Genomic DNA, 18,579 nt, shown 5'->3' on the forward strand with positions numbered 1-18,579 from the left:
ATTGGCCTGTTAAAATCCCTTGAGTAGTCTTTAAGTTTAACTCCAGCAACGTCTCCCGGCTGTACGTGCGTGCAGACGGCAGTGTGACGCCGCATAATGAGGTTCCACATGCAGTTGGTAATTGCATCCCCAAACATAGTCCACAGAGGCCAATTATCCCCAGAATACAGATCAAGAGTGCATTTTCCCGTGCCTTCATCTTTCCACTTTTACAGGTCCTTAACCAAACACCGGACAGTGAACATTTAAACAAAACAAACAAGTCATAAACATAGGATAGTGAAGCGCAGGAAGTCACGAAGTGTGTGTGTGTGTGTGTGTGTGTGTGTGTGTGTGTGTGTGTGACCGATGTCTACCTATCCAACAGGGGACCTCCATAGACTCTAATGGAGCTGTGTGTGTGTGTGTGTGTGTGTGTGTGTGTGTGTGTGTGTGTGTGTGTGTGTGTGTGTGTGTGTGTGTGACCGATGTCTACCTATCCAACAGGGGACCTCCATAGACTCTAATGGAGCTGTGTGTGTGTGTGTGTGTGTGTGTGTGTGTGTGTGTGTGTGTGTGTGTGTGTGTGTGTGTGTGTGTGTGACCGATGTCTACCTATCCAACAGGGGACCTCCATAGACTCTAATGGAGCTGTGTGTGTGTGTGTGTGTGTGTGTGTGTGTGTGTGTGTGTGTGTGTGTGTGTGTGACCGATGTCTACCTATCCAACAGGGGACCTCCATAGACTCTAATGGAGCTGTGTGTGTGTGTGTGTGTGTGTGTGTGTGTGTGTGTGTGTGTGTGTGTGTGTGTGTGTGTGTGTGTGTGTGTGTGACCGATGTCTACCTATCCAACAGGGGACCTCCATAGACTCTAATGGAGCTGTGTGTGTGTGTGTGTGTGTGTGTGTGTGTGTGTGTGTGTGTGTGTGACCGATGTCTACCTATCCAACAGGGGACCTCCATAGACTCTAATGGAGCTGTGTGTGTGTGTGTGTGTGTGTGTGTGTGTGTGTGTGTGTGTGTGTGTGTGTGTGTGTGTGTGTGTGTGTGTGTGACCGATGTCTACCTATCCAACAGGGGACCTCCATAGACTCTAATGGAGCTGTGTGTGTGTGTGTGTGTGTGTGTGTGTGTGTGTGTGTGTGTGTGTGTGTGTGTGTGTGTGTGTGTGTGTGTGTGTACTTGTATTTCTTACTTTGTGGGGCCCAGTGACCAGTAGCCCACCAACGGTGTGGGGCCCAACTACGTTGTGGGGCCCAAAATAGTGGGCCCCACACCGATTTCAATATAACCGGCCTCAGAAACCTCTGCTGATATACCTCATGCTTTTTTTTGACTTTCCCCACAACGTGATAAAAACCGGTTTTGAGTGTGTAAGTGTGTGTGCTCTCTATCGCCCCCACAGCTGGGAACGGGTTACTGCAAGTTTACACACTCTGGGAAGTGAGGCGGCCTCTTCATGGGGCTTTCTCATTGGCTACAGCCACACGAGGTCTAGTCTCTGCACAAGCACGTAGTCAAGCATATTGTGAGTGGGTTTTAATCTCAATAACATTAATTAAATTGTGTTTTGACTCTGTACAGACGGTAGAAACGCTTCATATGATCGAAGGTATATTATGTGACTATAATTGATATAGTATGGTGTATATTTCTACTCGTGTCGACAGAATGTAGGGTTAATATAGGGTTTTAATCAGATGGCTAAAGTTAGCTGCAAAAGTTCACGGACTCGTTCACCGGAGGCATTTTAAACCGGAAGTTCCACGCGCTTGCACTACAGAGAGGACTGTCTTCAAGTGAGAAACAGGTGAGTGAAGTTATTTGACTTCGTACATGATATAGTTTTCAAAGCTTACTAAATTTCGTAGCGCAACTAAATGATAATTATGACGTACCATTTTATTCAGTTCGATAGTGATAATGTTAGAGCTGATAATGCTAGTTCTAGATCTACAGCTGATCATGTTAGCTGCATTTGTATTGCTTTACATGATAATTTGACTCAGTTTCCTTTATCGTTTTCCAGAAATCCCCTTATATTAGTATGAAAACGATTTCACACGGTTTGTTTTTGTTTTCTTTAAGTCCATGTTTTAATTGGTCAGCTAGTTCACATGGCTATCTTACAGTATTTACAGTACGGATGAATAGATATAACCATCGTTACTGTTTTATATCTTTGGTCTGGCCTGTGCTACACTTAGTTGGATGGTTTATTTTTCACGATTAAGGCACTGAATATTAAATGACCTGAAATTGTTTAATTTATAGAGTTTTACTCCATGCTCAATTAATATATTTTAGTTTGTCTGTGTAACGTTAATTGTTTTCACAGAGCCATAATGTTGAAAAAGAAGACAAGGATAGGCCTATTGATGATGCCAGGACACACATTCTGTCTTTAAGGGACAAGCCGGGGTTTATGGAGCGATTTTATTGATAGCAACAAAGGTATGGGACTGCATACTACACATGAATATCTCAGTAACGTTACTGTTCGTTTGCATACACTGACATGATAATGCATATCTTTATAGTTGGGAAATGATAAATTAGTATTGGTTTTGTAAAAGTGTACACATTGTGTTACTTTCCTGAACTTTGTTGATTATCAGGATATCTGGGTCTTTATTTGGAAAATGGTGCAGGTCTTAATGTTTTGGGAAAGTCTTAAAAATGGTACTAAAGTATTACATTGGAAGTTCTGATACCTGATTATAAAGGCAGTAAGCTTTAGTATCATGTTGGTGTGGTAATACAATCTGTATGTGAATTTTCCTTCCAGTTAAATTTATTTGTAATGATATGTCCTCATAGGTAGAGGGGTGTTTGCTACCCATCCTGTGGAAGCGGGGGAGTTTGTCCTGGAGTACAGGGGTGAACTCATCTCAGCAGAAGAATGCCAGGCCAGAGACTACACTGAGATACAGAGCACATTTCTGTTCGAGTTTGAGTGGCAGAAACGTCACTGGTGGTGAGCATACATACATGTACAGCAGGACTAGTCTTTTAATCGCACATGGCTGGTGGACAGCAGCAGTTCATTCAGTGATAAGTCCTTCTGTCCCCCTGCAGTCGGTCATTTTATGGGTGGTGAAATATGGTATTGTAGTTCAACATTTAAAGAGTAGTTTTCTTTTTCCTTTCAGTATTGATGCATCTAAAGAAGACGGATCCCTTGGAAGATTAATTAATGACAACCACAAATCTCCAAACTGCACCATGAAAAAAATAGTAGTAAATGACAGGCCACATTTGTGTCTGTTTGCTGTGAAGAAAATTGAAATAGGAAGTGAAATCGAATACAACTATGGTGATTCACAATGGCCATGGCGTAAGAAGGTGAGCTGGTTAGATTAGGCACACTGATTTCATATTGAAAATGTGCTGAATAGCACAGCTACGTCTGTTTTCTAAACATTTTATTTAATTATAAACTGTATATTAACCTGGTTATCTATATGGGATGTCATATATTTATGATCTGTTTCTTAGACTGTTTTTTGTCTTATTTCCAGGGGCTAAAGCAGCAGACTTGTGCTCTAAAGACCAAAACGTCCCTCACAGATCAGTCTTCCCATGATGCCTCACACACAGATGCTGCCGTCACACAGGTAAAGGAGTAATGTCGACACTCATCACAAACTATACTAGTCTTGCCCTCATGCTGCATGTCAAACTCACACACACGTTTCTAGTATTGGCCTTATGGGGCCCTCACACACACACATGTTTCTAGTCTTGGCTTTATGGGGCCCTCACTGAAATGAATGGATTCACAGCTAAGCTCACACACACACCTTTCTAGTCTTGGCCTTATGGGGCCCTCACACACACACACCTTTCTAGTCTTGGCCTTATGGGGTCCTCACACACACACACACGTTTCTAGTCTTGGCCTTATGGGGCCCTCACACACACACATGTTTCTAGTCTTGGCTTTATGGGGCCCTCACTGAAATGAATGGATTCACAGTTAAGCTCACACACACACACGTTTCTAGCTTGGCCTTATGGGGTCCTCACACACACACACACGTTTCTGATCTGGCCTTATGGGGCCCTGACGTATGGATCTCACTGTAAGTGACTTCACATCACCGGGACAGGACCTGTCAGTATTTAAATAGTGTTTCTGCAGGTGTAACTCAACACTTCTCTAGCGGCTGCATGCTCTGAATGAATATTTTGGATGTAACTCATTGCAGCATCAGATTTGTTGCTGTGACACTTGTGTTATCTCTAGAAAAGATGAGTGTGTGCTCTGATATTTGAGCTGTGCTAGAAGAGAAACTCATGTTTTCACATGAGAGAACTTAGTCACATGTAAATATCTGAAAACATTACAAAAAATGATCAGTTCTTCATTGGTTTCTGTTTTTTGTCTTATTTCCAGGGGCTAAAGCAGCAGACTTGTGCTCTAAAGACCAAAACGTCCCTCACAGATCAGTCTTCCCATGATGCCCCACACACAGATGCTGCCGTCACACAGGTAAAGGAGTAATGTCGACACTCATCACAAACGATTCACGCTGACCTGTACTTTATGTTGTTGCACTCCCATGACAGAAAGATGCTCTCAATGCTTTTGTGATGTAGTCAGAGTTTCTCATTGGGAAATGTGGTAGACTTCTGATTGAGGAAACAGTTCATCTTTTACAGACAGATACCTTTCTAGTCTTTCCCTCATGCTGCATGTCAAGCGTTCACACACTAGGGCTGGGCGATAGCTAAAAAAATATATTGTCAATTTGTATTGTCTATGTTTGCAATAATAATTTTGATTTTGAGTTTGATTTTATTTTGCTCCTGTTAAAAACAACAAAAGCTATTTAGATAAAACTACATTAAATATTTCATGATACGAGTATTTTAATGTTGTACTTTAATATAGATTTTTAATTTCATCTTTAAAAAAAAAAGCTAAACTTGCAAATTACAAACAATATGACAAAAACAGTGCATTATTTTTCAGCAATAGGTCTATTTAACAGTAGCAAGTCAAGAAAGAAATTAAATCAAATATATATAAAATTAGTCTTCCCTCTACAAATTAACTATAGACTGATTCCTAATAAATATATTTAAGTTATTTAACCAAGCATGGGGTGGTTTTCTATTTTTCATTGTTGTTTGATTAACATTAAATCACAGAATATTAGGTCCATTTTAAGACCTGCACGGATCAGTTTTTTCAACTGTACACGTTCACTAAAGACGTCATGCCTGTGTTTACCTGAATACTCAACAGAACGTGCATTTTTACATATGTTTGACCCATTTTTCAAACCCTTTAATTTGCGAGAGAACTGAATCGTGATCGTATGTTGTCTGCAAGGTGTTTGCGCGCGCTTCAGGTCAGAGTCCGGCTTGAGCACGTCCTGCGCCACACTATTATTTCTCTCATGCATGCATGTTTCTTTCATTTTCATGTGCTGCGCATATATATTTAACTCTTCTGCACTATAAGTGTTGCGGCAAACCGCCCATTACCCCGCCTTCCCTCATTGAGTAACAGGTGAATCAAATGCGCAATCTGTTGCGCGTCCCTGAGCTGAATAAGGCAGCACACTGTTTGAAATTGGTATGCATTTGAGAATTGACGCTACACCAAAGAGCAGCGCTAAACAAAGAGAAACTAGTTTGGAGATCGATATTAAAACACTGTGCGGGAGTACTCACAAAAGAACCCTAAAGTGACAGCCGGTAAGCTTAAGCGCTACTGGTTAAACCCTGTGGTTTATGCATGTTATTAATAGCTGCTATCATAAGAAACGAATGTAGTATTTAATTACACTCTGTGGAACGCGCTGATGGTTTGAGTAGCATAATTTTCTTGGTGTTTATGGGGTTTATTATGTCTTTGTGTTCATGTTTTGCTTATATAAATACAAATTGTTAAAATAGCAATTCATTGATGAATATAGATAAAAGTACAGGTTATTTGTAGTTGGAATCTACTAAATTAAATTATAAACATGTGTTATTAAAATCTATTTATTCTGTACTTAAAATGTGTAGTTAATAAGATTCAAATGCATTGGTTTTGAGGTGAAATATTTAATATCTATTTAAATCAGCTTGAACTCAATGTTAGATATTTAAAAACTCTTGTGTGAAAAATATTGTGAAATATTTATGTATTGAATGCTTCATTAATTAAATCTATTTAATGAATTAAGTATAACATTTACACAAATCATGTTAAACCTGCTAATTAATGCATTTTATTGGTATTGCTGGTGATTTACACTGTATGTTTGTATCTTTAAAGGTTTTTCACCTGCTTAGCCAAATGCTAAAATAAATAAATGGCTGAAAGAAATTCACGAGGCCTTAATTCATTGAGTGGAATCCAGTTTAATCATTGAAATTGTGAGACCCATCTCCTTCAAGTGTGGGAAAGCGCACAGTTTAATATAACACTTGACAGTGAAAAACCGGGACCAGGATTGGAAGATTTCACCTGGAGGCCTGGAAGAAGAAAAGCAAACTGCTGTAGTGTCATCTCAAAGTGTGCATCATTATTCTGCTGTTCCAACTAGAAAGAATGGCAGAGACGAAGCCATTGGAGCAGCTTAAAGCTGAAAGAACCAGCGCAAAAAGACTCTTCTCTCGGCTTGTCAATTCCATTTCAAGAACCCATATGGACATGGGTGAGGAAGAGCTCAGAGAAAGCCTCAACAACCTTTCACTTCAAGCCACAAAAGTCATGGAGGCAAATGAGGATGTGGAGGCTGCTTTCATCATGGAAGGTGAGGCTGAGCTGGGTGCAGAGGATGTGCCAGCATTAAGTTCACAGCAAAAGGCTGACCTAGAGAAGACTGCAAGAGAATGTGATCAAAAACTGAAGGAGGGCAGAGAATTAATTCTGAAAACTTTCTGGACCAGTTTTGGGAATCCCCAAATGTCCCTGACTTTCCAAGTAGCAGAGGCGGAATGTGATCGAGTCTTTTCTGTTCAACCTTGTGCGAACGTGGAAGCATATGACTTCATGCTGAGTCACCTGGGAGGATTGATTAAAGCTGCAAGAGAAGCGCATATCCGGTGGAATCGCTGGGCCCCTTCTGGTGAGCAAAAAGACTTTAACAGCCGTCTAAGGGAGCTTGAGATTTGTCTCCCAAAGCTAATTTCCAAAAAGTCTGAATTTATTCAAGCAAGAGTCAAGCAGGATTCTGAGAGAGAAGCAAGTATAGCCCATAGTTCTCCAAGGCCAGCCATCAAGTTGAAACCTACTTCCCTTCCCAAGTTTGCTGGATCCAAACGTGATTATCACCGCTGGAGGAAGGAGTGGGAAGCTCTGCAGAGGCAAGGTGAACCAACCGGGTCAAAAGAGGTGAAGAAATTTCAGCTGCTGGACAGTCTTGAAGATAAAGTGGCAAGAGAGTTTCGACTGAAAGCTTATAGTTCAGCAGAAGAAATATTCCGTGTCCTGGAGAATCGCTTTGGGAATAGAGCTGCTATTGCCCTTGAAATTGTGGAAGAGTTGCAAGCAATGCCACCAGTAAGAGGTCACCAAGCCAGGAAAATAGTGGAGCTGATTCAAACTGTTGAAAAATCCCTGTATGATCTAAGTGAGCTTGGAGACACTGGTGCCATGAAGAATCCCTTGGTGACAAAATCCATTGAGAGCAAACTCCCGGAGTCACTAAAAAAGGAATGGCTGGTTTATATTGCTGGTGAGAAAAATGCTGTTGCACCACATGCTCGTTTCGACAAGCTCCTCGAGTTCCTCAAAGAGCAGGAGGCGATATATGAGCAGCTGGATCAGTTAAGAGAAGATGAATCGAGCAAGAAAGACACCAGGTCTGACCCGAGGTATGCCAGAACAAGAGCCACCAAAGTGAGCAGTGACCCAGCAGGTTGTATTGTCTGTGGAGATCGCAAACACAAGAAGCTGTATTTCTGCAAGAAATTTAAGACCCTAAACCCTTCAGAGAGAAAGGATGTGGTAAGAAGGCTCAGAGCATGCAACAGGTGTCTGGAAAGCCATGATAGTGATGCATTCTGCAAAACCACTTACCTATGCAGAAATGTGGAATGCAAAGACCAACAAAACCCTGAGCACCATTATTACCTGTGTCCACATGCTGAAACCATAAGCAATCCCCAGAGAAGAACAAAGTCTGGCTTGGTGGGAAGTGGAAGGTGCACAGAGTCTCAGGAGAAGTTCCTCTCCAAGCTGTTACCTGAATTGGCTCAACAGTGTCGAGATGCATTCTGCAATTCAGCATCCAGGACCTTCAACTCTGTGGCAAGTGAGCAGGGGCTACTGGCAGAAAGTGGTTTGCATGAATTTCCAGTCATTATGATGCTATTGCAAGTAACGGCCAATGCTGGACAAAAAATTGGAACATTAATTGACCTAGCCTCAGATACAAATTATATCACTCATAAAGCAGCTAAGGAATTAAACCTTCGAAGTGAAGACGTCACTCTGGTGGTCCATGGAGTTGGCGGGATGAAGGTATCTGTTGAAACCAAGCGGTACCTGTTGAAGATCAGAGTTAACACCTCCAGAGGTATTCTTAAGTCACACCAGTTAGTGTGTTATGGACTTGACAGTATTGCAGAGATCCATCAGCATGTGACAGCCAGGAAGCTGCAAAGAATATTCCCTGACATTCCACTGTATGAACTGGTAAGACCCCAAGAAATCCAACTTCTTATAAGTCACAAGGAAGGACAGCTGGTGCCCCAGAAGATTCGTGCAGTTGGAGATCTTGTCCTCTGGGATGGTCCTCTGGGGAAAACTATTGGAGGTACTCACCCTGATCTTTTTGAAGAACTTGCTGTAACTGCACATATGTCAAAAACTCATTTTGCACGTTCAATGAGGACTGCAGCAGTCAAGTACGAAGAGTTAATCTGTAAAATTCCAGCTACTCGTCAGTCTCCTGTGCATCCTGCTGTTCATTCATGTACTGCCACCATCAAACGAGATTTCCTGGAATGGTAGAAGTGGGATAGCATCGGAGCCGCTTGTGAGCCTAAGTGTGGAGGTTGTCGCTGTGGAAATTGCCAGCCAGGGGGTAAAGAAATGACGCTTGCTGAAGAAAGAGAAGTGGAAATGGTAAAAAATGGCTTAACATATGTAAATGGAGATGAGCATTGTGAGGAACCACACTGGCATGCTAAATACCCATGGACAGAGGATCCAGCTTCCCTGCCAAATAACAGAAGGGCTGTGGAAGCAACATTCCTCAGGACCGAAAAACAGCTGGCAAAAGAACCAGAATGGAAAGTTGCCTACACAGCACAAGTACATGACATGGTCCGTTGCAAAGCCGCAGTAAAGTTGTCAAATGAGGTGATTAAAAGCTGGACCGGGCCTGTGTGGTACATCAGCCACCTAATCGCTCCAAATCCTCACTCTGTTACAACCCCAGTAAGGCTAGTCTGGAACAGCAGCCAAAAGTTTAGAGGTTTGAGCTTGAATGACCTGCTGCTCAAAGGTCCCGATGTGCTCAACCCCATTCGTGCTGTTCTCTTGAGGTTTAGAGCTGGAGTCTTTGCTGCCTTGGGTGACATACGTAAAATGTATAACTCTGTTTGGCTGGAAGACCAAGAAATCCATCTGCACAGATTCCTCTGGCGTGACTCTGGAGAAGATGAAATTGAAGAATATGCTATAACAAGGGTAAATATTGGAGACAAACCAGCAGGCTGTATTGCTCAACTGGCCATGCGAGAGACTGCAAATCTACCCATATTCAGTCACCTTAAGGAAGAGCGACGTGTGCTGCAAGAAGATGCTTATGTTGATGATATCCTGACTTCTCACAACAGCATGAATCAACTGAAGGTTATTACATTGAATGTTGAGCAGATCCTAAAAGCTGGTGGATTCCACATAAAGCCCTGGGTCTATTCCGGTCAAAGTGGGAGGAAGGAATCCAGAGACAAGAATACTGAACCAAAGACTATGTTCTTACCAAATCAGCTTACAGAAGATGATAACAAAGCCCTTGGCCTGGGGTACACTGTACAAGATGACAAACTCCACATCATGATCGCTGTGAATTTCTCAAGGAAGAAGAGAAAAATGAGACTTGGCCAAGATTTATTAAAAGGGCAGGTGAGGTCACAAGCTCCAAATCCACTCACCAGAAGAGAATTACTGAGTCAAGTCTCAGGGCTGTATGATCCGTTAGGTCTGGTGACTCCAGCCAAACAAAAAGGTGCAATTCTGGTGCGGAGAGCCTTTCAAGAGGCCAAAGTTATCTATGGCCCAATTAAGGATACCTGGGATGCAGCTTTGTCGGAGGGGCTCCGGGAGGATGCAATCAAGCTTCTGGAAGAGTATGTGGAGCTGGGACAAGTAAAGTTCATCAGACCCCTGACACCTCTAGACACCACCATTGAACCCATTGGTGTCACTTTCTCTGATGGCAGTGAACAGGCATATGGAGCAGTGTTGTATCTGCGTTGGAGCTGCAGTCAAGGTGTAACTGTGAGGCTTGTTGAATCTAAGGCCAAACTAACCCCCCTCGACCATAAGGGCGATGCTGTTAAAGCGGAGGTGTGCGGTGCTGTTTTTGCTGCCCGATTAAAAAAATACTTCCAAAGACATTGCAGGATCTCCGTTGAGAAGTGGTATCATCTTATTGATAGTCAGACCGTCTTAGGAGCAGTGCAGCGTGAAAGTTATGGTTACCAAACCTTCTTTGCGAATCGAATTGGAGAGATTCAAAGCAGCACCAACGTCCAGGATTGGTGGTGGGTTCCAGGGCAGATTAATATTGCAGACATCATCACGAGAGGAGCTGGCCCAAAAGATTTGGATGAAGGCTCTGAGTGGCAGTCCGGTCCAAAGTTCCTCAGTCTACCAGTGAACCAGTGGCCAATTAAATCCGCTAAAGATGTTGCTGCTGTAGCCAGAGAAAACATCATAAAGATTCAGAAGAAAGCTTTTGTTTCTGCACTTACCAGAGCTCAGTTGAAAAAACAAGAGCCAGAAGAAAATCCGAGTTTAATCCAGACGGAGCCAAGTAGACCACCTGGCGGAAAAGGAGTTCAAGAGATAATTGATGTGAAAAGATTCAGCAGTCTAACACGGCTTATCAAAACTGTGGCATTGGTCTGGAGAGCTGCAAAGAAGTTTCTTCAACTCAAGACGATGGATATACTAAAGTGGGAGGCGGTATCATTAGCTGGTATCATCACTCACAAAGAAAGAGAAGATGCATTCAGGGACCTCTGTCTAGCAGCACAAAAAGATGTGATCTCAAACACCACAATAGATCGACTGGTTGTCTATAAAGACATGGCAACTGGACTTTTGGTGTGTGGTGGCAGAGTTCAAGTCTTTCAGGAAGACTTTAAGACTGTTCCCCTCTTGCCCTTTGATGCCTGGATTGCAACCTTGTTGGCTTATGAAGCTCATGGCGAGGCACATGATGGAGTGGCAGGCACTTTGTTGAGGATGAGAAGGAAAGCATGGGTTTTGAGAGGAAGAAGAGTTGTTCAATAAGTCGTTGACCAATGCATCTTCTGCAAAAAAGCAAAGGCCAGAGTATGTCAACAAGTAATGGGTAAACTACCTGAAGAGAGAACGAGACCTGCTGCACCATTTGAGTTCACTGCCATTGATCTGTTCGGACCCTACCAAGTAAAGGATGATGTCAAGAGAAGAGCGTCAATGAAAGTTTGGGGAGTTGTCCTTTGTTGTATGGCAAGTAGAGCTATTCATGTAGAGTTGGCCGATTCTCTTTCTACAGAGAGCTTCCTATTGGCATACCAGAGGTTCACGGCTGTTAGAGGTCATCCCCGAAAGGTCTGGTCAGACCCAGGAACCAATTTCATTGGTGCAAAACCTGTACTGAAAGATCTGTATGCTTTTTTGGAAAGTCAAACTAAAGCAACATTAGAGGAGTATGCAGTCAAAAATGGAACACAGTTTGTCTGGAAAGTGCATCCAGCTGATTCACCACATCGAAATGGAGCTGCTGAAGCCGCAGTGCGTGTTACAAAGAAAGCTCTCCAAAGTCTTGAGAAAGGGTCACACCTTACTTTCAGTGAGTTCTTGACAGCACTTCAACTAGCGGCCAATCTTGCAAATGAGCGTCCTATTGATGCTAGAGTTCAGTGCCAGGAAGGATGCATACAATATGTGACACCAAACTCATTATTGCTTGGCCGAGCCACACAGACAGGGGACTTTAAGACATTTGACTTTGCCAACTATCCTTATAAAAGGCTGCGAGAGATACAAAGCCAAGTCAATTGCTTTTGGAGATCCTGGAGCCAACTTGCTGGTCCTAATCTGTTTGTGAGGAACAAGTGGCATACAGCAGAGAGGAATGTTGCTGTTGGGGACATTGTGTGGCTATGTGATCAAAATGTGCTAAGAGGCCAGTTTAAACTTGGAAGAGTCATCAGTGTAAACTTTGATCCAAAGGGCATCGTAAGGGATGTGAATGTTCGGATGTCTCCAAACTACTGTGTTCCTGTCCAGAATTCAATAGTCAAAGAATCTGCATCCTGTGAAGGGAAGAGGGTCTGTCAAGGTACTGTGTTGCACAGAGACGTTAGACGCCTTGTTGTTCTCCTCCCTATCGAAGAGCAAATGAAAAATGAGTAAAGGCTATAAATGTGACTGTTGCCAAGCTGTGCGATCTTCCAAGGGGACTATGAAAGATCGAGTGGGAGGTGTTGCGGCAAACCGCCCATTACCCCGCCTTCCCTCATTGAGTAACAGGTGAATCAAATGCGCAATCTGTTGCGCGTCCCTGAGCTGAATAAGGCAGCACACTGTTTGAAATTGGTATGCATTTGAGAATTGACGCTACACCAAAGAGCAGCGCTAAACAAAGAGAAACTAGTTTGGAGATCGATATTAAAACACTGTGCGGGAGTACTCACAAAAGAACCCTAAAGTGACAGCCGGTAAGCTTAAGCGCTACTGGTTAAACCCTGTGGTTTATGCATGTTATTAATAGCTGCTATCATAAGAAACGAATGTAGTATTTAATTACACTCTGTGGAACGCGCTGATGGTTTGAGTAGCATAATTTTCTTGGTGTTTATGGGGTTTATTATGTCTTTGTGTTCATGTTTTGCTTATATAAATACAAATTGTTAAAATAGCAATTCATTGATGAATATAGATAAAAGTACAGGTTATTTGTAGTTGGAATCTACTAAATTAAATTATAAACATGTGTTATTAAAATCTATTTATTCTGTACTTAAAATGTGTAGTTAATAAGATTCAAATGCATTGGTTTTGAGGTGAAATATTTAATATCTATTTAAATCAGCTTGAACTCAATGTTAGATATTTAAAAACTCTTGTGTGAAAAATATTGTGAAATATTTATGTATTGAATGCTTCATTAATTAAATCTATTTAATGAATTAAGTATAACATTTACACAAATCATGTTAAACCTGCTAATTAATGCATTTTATTGGTATTGCTGGTGATTTACACTGTATGTTTGTATCTTTAAAGGTTTTTCACCTGCTTAGCCAAATGCTAAAAGAAATAAATGGCTGAAAGAAATTCACGAGGCCTTAATTCATTGAGTGGAATCCAGTTTAATCATTGAAATTGTGAGACCCATCTCCTTCAAGTGTGGGAAAGCGCACAGTTTAATATAACACTTGACAATAAGACCCTTCTGCACTATATGTGTTATCGGGTAACATTCTTTGGGAAAGCATGCTTGAATTTGAAATATTCAATATTTATGATATTTTCAACATTTACATTGTTGTCAAAATTATTGCAAATATTCAATATATCGCCCAGCCCTATCTCTCACACACATTTCTGGTCTTGGCATTGTGGGCCCTCCCTCAAATGCTTGCTCTAATGTTAACCTAGATGTTTGTGCTGATATTAATTCGTAATGTGTATTTATTTTGTTTAATTATCTTTAGGCATTGACTATGAAAGGGTTTGCCCTAGTGAACTATCCTGATAGCGATGAGACGGATGAGGATTATATTAAAGACAGCCCTCCCACTCCACACTGGGAAGATGTTCAAAAGAAAATGAGGAATGGAAACATTCAGGTGTGCCTCAGATACAGTACTTTAAAATGCTGCTGTAATGTTGTTATAAATAGACTGTAATCCATAATGTATTGAAATTCAAACTCTTTTTTTTGCAGATGGTTGGAGTAGCTGATTTTTCTGATCCTCTGTTTGGCTCGAGTGAGAGTATAGTAGAAGAAACTGATGAGGATTCTAGTCTGCAGTCAGACAATGAAAACATTGTGGTATGCCACTGACACTGGTACTATTTCTACCAAAATATTTCCCCTGTAAATGATTTCAATAGAATGAACAAAATGCATAATCATGCATTACGTAATTCCCTTTTTGCAGATGGATAGAGTACTAGATTTTTCTGCTCCGGTTAATGAATCAAGTGATGACAGCACGGACGAGCCATCTACTTCTATGTCTGGAATGGCTTCACAAAGGCCGAGGAGAAACCGTCCTGTAAGCCTCATTTTTTTTTATTCATTACATCACTTAATGGTTAGTGCTACCCAAACCCTCATTCACTTGCTTTTGTTAGTAAACCTGGTATTAGTTATTGAGGGAAGTGACCTTTAAAGGTTCTGTAAGAATGTGAAGTACTCTACTAGGGATGTCACTGGAAATGTTCACACCAGTGAATAAACTTGCAACTACAGCGGTATTACCAGTAACAGTGGTGGTGGGGAGGTATATTTTGGATATAACATGCAGGCATCAGGGAGCCATATTAGTATGAGGGCTATTACAATTAATTTTGAAGGCACGCTTGCATTTCACCTTCGATTTTGCAGTCATGCGAACTTGTATGCCTACTCTGTGTAAAAGGAGTGTCGGCAAGATAAGATATGTCAATGATGCTCAGGAGCTACTTCGTCACTGTCTTGTGAGTCATCTGTCTTGAAGGCCCTGATATACTACAAGCGAAATCGAAGAATGAACTGTGACGTCATTTTAAATTAAATCAAGCCAAGAAAAAGTTTTCGACTCGTGAGCTGCAGGTTGCCTACATCTGACCTGAGATCTCCAGAAACCTTTGCCTTAAATACAGTTTATAGTTAAACTATGGTACTAGTAACTTTAGTTCTCTCCACATCATCAACCTGATGCCAGTCAATTGTTTCTCCAAATAATATTGATAGGGGTGTCTTTTTCTGCTTTACTCTATATTTGGCACACTTGTTTTGTTTTTAGTCTCCTCGTCTAATCTTTATTAACAGTACATTTCTAATTTAATTTACTTGGATTAAAGGTACTCTACATTTGACCAAGTGCCCCTATAGACTTTGTCATCCCACTATGCAATGGTCAGTAGGAGTGGATCTCCACAGCCATTGTGTCCTTTAGCAAAATGCTTTATCCCATTGCTCCAGGGCTATTGCCACTGTAATGTGTACTGTAAGTTGCTTTGGGGAAAAAGTATTTGGCAAGGACACACATTAAATAGAGCTACCAGTGGGAGTGTTAGTCTGATTTAAACCGGCTCACTCTACCACTGTAGAATTATGGAAATCATGTGAAATTTATTGTTCAATTAAATGTTTATTTGTATAGCGCTTTTTAGAATACATATCATCTGCAAGCCATATACTGAATATTTTTAAAACTTGTGCTGTTGATCATTGCTTCTTATGTCACCATGACAAAGATGTTATGCATGATAGATCCTAATCCAGTCAGTGTTGCTTACAGTTCATTTATATTTTGATGTCTCTTTCTTTAATAAACTTTAGTTTTCTTTGCACTCAGATGACTTTATTCCAGAAGCACAGGAGACTGAAGTTGAGGACCGGGTGGCATCCATGCATGAACCTACGTCCACAGAGCATACCCAATACCAGAGGAAGTCGGCAAAAAAAGAGGTGCGCTTAGAGCAGTGTTCATTTTGATAGCAAATTTTTATTTAGTTTTAGTCTTTTGATTAAAATGGCATTTATTCGTCATATTTAAGTCACCCGAATTGTTTTTAGTTTTAGTCGACTAAAATCTAATGAGTTTAGTTAAATTGTAGTGCATTAACTGAGCATTTAAGCATTACATGACCAACTGTTATTGAATACACTTCAAAACTGACCGTGAATTGTCGATCGGTCAAGTGCAAAAATACATGAGCTCAATTAACTTTTTTTTTTAAACCTATATAGTATTTATAATGTTGTATTTCTGTTTTAGTTAGTATATCAAGTTAAGCAAAAGCTTAAAATAAGTTTTATAAGTCTAAGGCAGGTGACTGTTGGTTTGTGATGTTCTGCGCAGTCCTTATGCCTCGCAAAGCCTTTCTATCAGCTGCAGAGCATGCAGTACTTGAGGACACGCTGGTATGGTATGGAGGGAGCTCTGCAGCTGATAGAAAGGCTTTGCAGAGTCATAAGGACTGTGCAGAACATCACAAACCAACAGTCAACTGCCTTAGACGACACATTTACCTCCTGTTGCCTGCTGAAAGTACACAACATTCTGAAGGACTCATATCACACTGCCCATCATTTGTTAGAATGGTTGCCATCTGGAAAACGCTATAGATCTATCGAAGCACGCACCACAAGATTAAGGAACATTTTTATCCTAAAGCTGTCACATTGATGAACTGAAAACACCCCCCGAATACAATACTTTATTGACATGTAAGAACCATGCATGTGCAGTAATGTTTTGAGGACTTTATTTAATTTATTGAATGCGAAATAGAATATAAGCAATTTATTTCTTTTTGTGCAATATGGCCTTTGTTTGAACACACTTATTTTTCTTTTCTTAACTTTAACTGTATACGGTGGAAAGTACATAATTTCATTTGATTGTTTGTACAATGACAATAAAAAATAATCTAAGCAAACTTGTTTTTTATGTTTAGATTTTTAGAATAGATTTCATCCTAAAAGTCCAGAATGCACAAAGGGAAGATTATGCATATCATGTCCATATGCATATTCCCATTTAAGTCATACTGCTGTAACAGGACAATACATAAAATATGAGATGAACTGTAAAATTTATTGGTAAAAATCAACTATCCTTGTCTTGTTTTAAAATAAAAATATCCGTTAAAAAAAGTACATTTGGCAAATTGTACAAACTACTTTATGTAGACGGTCTTGTAATGCTCTAATGAGTTAGGTGAAACGTCACTTGGTTAACAGAATGCCTAAAGACATAAACCTAAACTTATAACATGTTGTTTTCATGCGTAGGTAAAGAATCTGCTATCAGAAGAAGCTGGACGGCTGATGAATGTGCTGCAGTAGAAAGGCACCTGAGGAGCTTCATTGTGAGGAGCAGAGTTCCAGGGAAAATGGAATGTCAGCGCTGTGTAGATGCTGAAGCTCAAGCTTTAGCAAATAGAGACTGGAAGGCGGTAAAATACTTTGTCAAAAATCGTATTTCTGCCTTAAGAAGAAAGGTAGAGCGAAATAAAGGTATATCAATTTATTTCCACTAGCTTTTGCACCGGGACATGTGTTCTAAGTGTTTCAAGTAAAAAACAAACACAAAAGTTTCATTGTGTTATCCTCTTAACGGGTTAGTTCACCCAAAAATAAAAACAATTCCTTATTTGCTCTCCTTTGTCATTTCAAACCCATAAGAAGTGTTCACCTTTGGAACACAAATGAAGATCTTTTAAATGAAACCCGAGATATCTGTCCCTCCATTTATTGTAACAGCAACAAAACTAAGGAAATGCATAACTATCCGTTCATCCGAAACGTTGGAGCTTTAGAACATTTATAATGTAGATGTAATCCATGTGGTTTAATCCCAATTTTATAAAGGGATGTGAATGCTTTGTATGTGCCAAGAAAGTCTTTGTCAATATATCTTTACCTCCATATAGGTTTGCGTTCATGAGTAAGCCCCGACTGTGTTGTGTTGATCTGTGGAAGTGAAGACAGATCTTTTTGGCACAAAACATTCACATCACTCCATAAAATGGGGATTAAAACTCTGGGGTCACATGGATAACTTTTTTCTTTTTTTTTATTGATGAACAGTTTTTAAATGGAAAGATGGAAATCTCTGTTTTGTTCAAAGATCTTCAGTTGTGTTGTGCCAGGGTATATACAGCAATCGTTACGTTAAATTTACTACTTTTTAATACCTTTTTTACTACCTTCAGAATATTTTTTAAAACCATCACGACACTGAATTGCAAGTGTTAATCAGCGACCTTTCTATTATTTACACAGATTTTGACATATATAACATCGATTTAGAATCGACACCAGGAGGAAATCTGTTATAAGTTATCATTCAGACAGAAAAACACATCTCAACATTCACAAAGGATGGTGAAGGAGAAGTATTACTGCACACACATCTGATTTACATTAATAATTGGTAATTCAGCAATTAAATGATTTAGTGTTTTTTTTCCAACAACAAAACCTGAGCCAAATATTACATTTCTATAACTGTGATAAGTTGTTGAATTTAACAAAATACTAAAAACTAGTGCTGTCAATCGATTAAAAACTTTAACTAGATTAATCACAAATTTTTTTCTGTGATTAATCGCAATAATAATGTTTTTGTCATTAATCAAATTAATGTAGAAACAACATAAAGACAGTATATTTTAAATACTTGTTTAAATGGCATCTTTTTAT

The 18,579-nt window shown here is 40.3% G+C and overlaps 1 protein-coding gene across 2 annotated transcripts; it reads left to right on the top strand.

Moving 5' to 3' along the window:
• The first annotated feature begins 1,452 nt into the window (after nucleotides 1–1,452).
• On the top strand, nucleotides 1,453–18,190 carry LOC137091121 (uncharacterized). 2 transcript variants are annotated; one of them, XM_067455285.1, is made up of 11 exons: nucleotides 1,453–1,790; nucleotides 2,319–2,434; nucleotides 2,801–2,957; nucleotides 3,133–3,325; nucleotides 3,502–3,597; nucleotides 4,380–4,475; nucleotides 13,871–14,005; nucleotides 14,104–14,211; nucleotides 14,321–14,437; nucleotides 15,725–15,837; nucleotides 17,167–18,190. In XM_067455285.1, the coding sequence occupies exons 4-11, from the start codon at nucleotides 3,206–3,208 to the stop codon at nucleotides 17,168–17,170; spliced, it is 789 nt and encodes a 262-aa protein (XP_067311386.1). In that variant the 5' UTR covers nucleotides 1,453–1,790; nucleotides 2,319–2,434; nucleotides 2,801–2,957; nucleotides 3,133–3,205; the 3' UTR covers nucleotides 17,171–18,190. The 2 variants fall into 2 exon arrangements, with proteins under 2 accessions (XP_067311386.1, XP_067311394.1); XM_067455293.1 differs by lacking the exon at nucleotides 4,380–4,475.
• Nucleotides 18,191–18,579: the final 389 nt, after the last annotated feature.

Source organism: Pseudorasbora parva, chromosome 2 (assembly GCF_024679245.1).
Source record: "Pseudorasbora parva isolate DD20220531a chromosome 2, ASM2467924v1, whole genome shotgun sequence".
NCBI classification, from domain to species: Eukaryota; Metazoa; Chordata; class Actinopteri; order Cypriniformes; family Gobionidae; genus Pseudorasbora; species Pseudorasbora parva.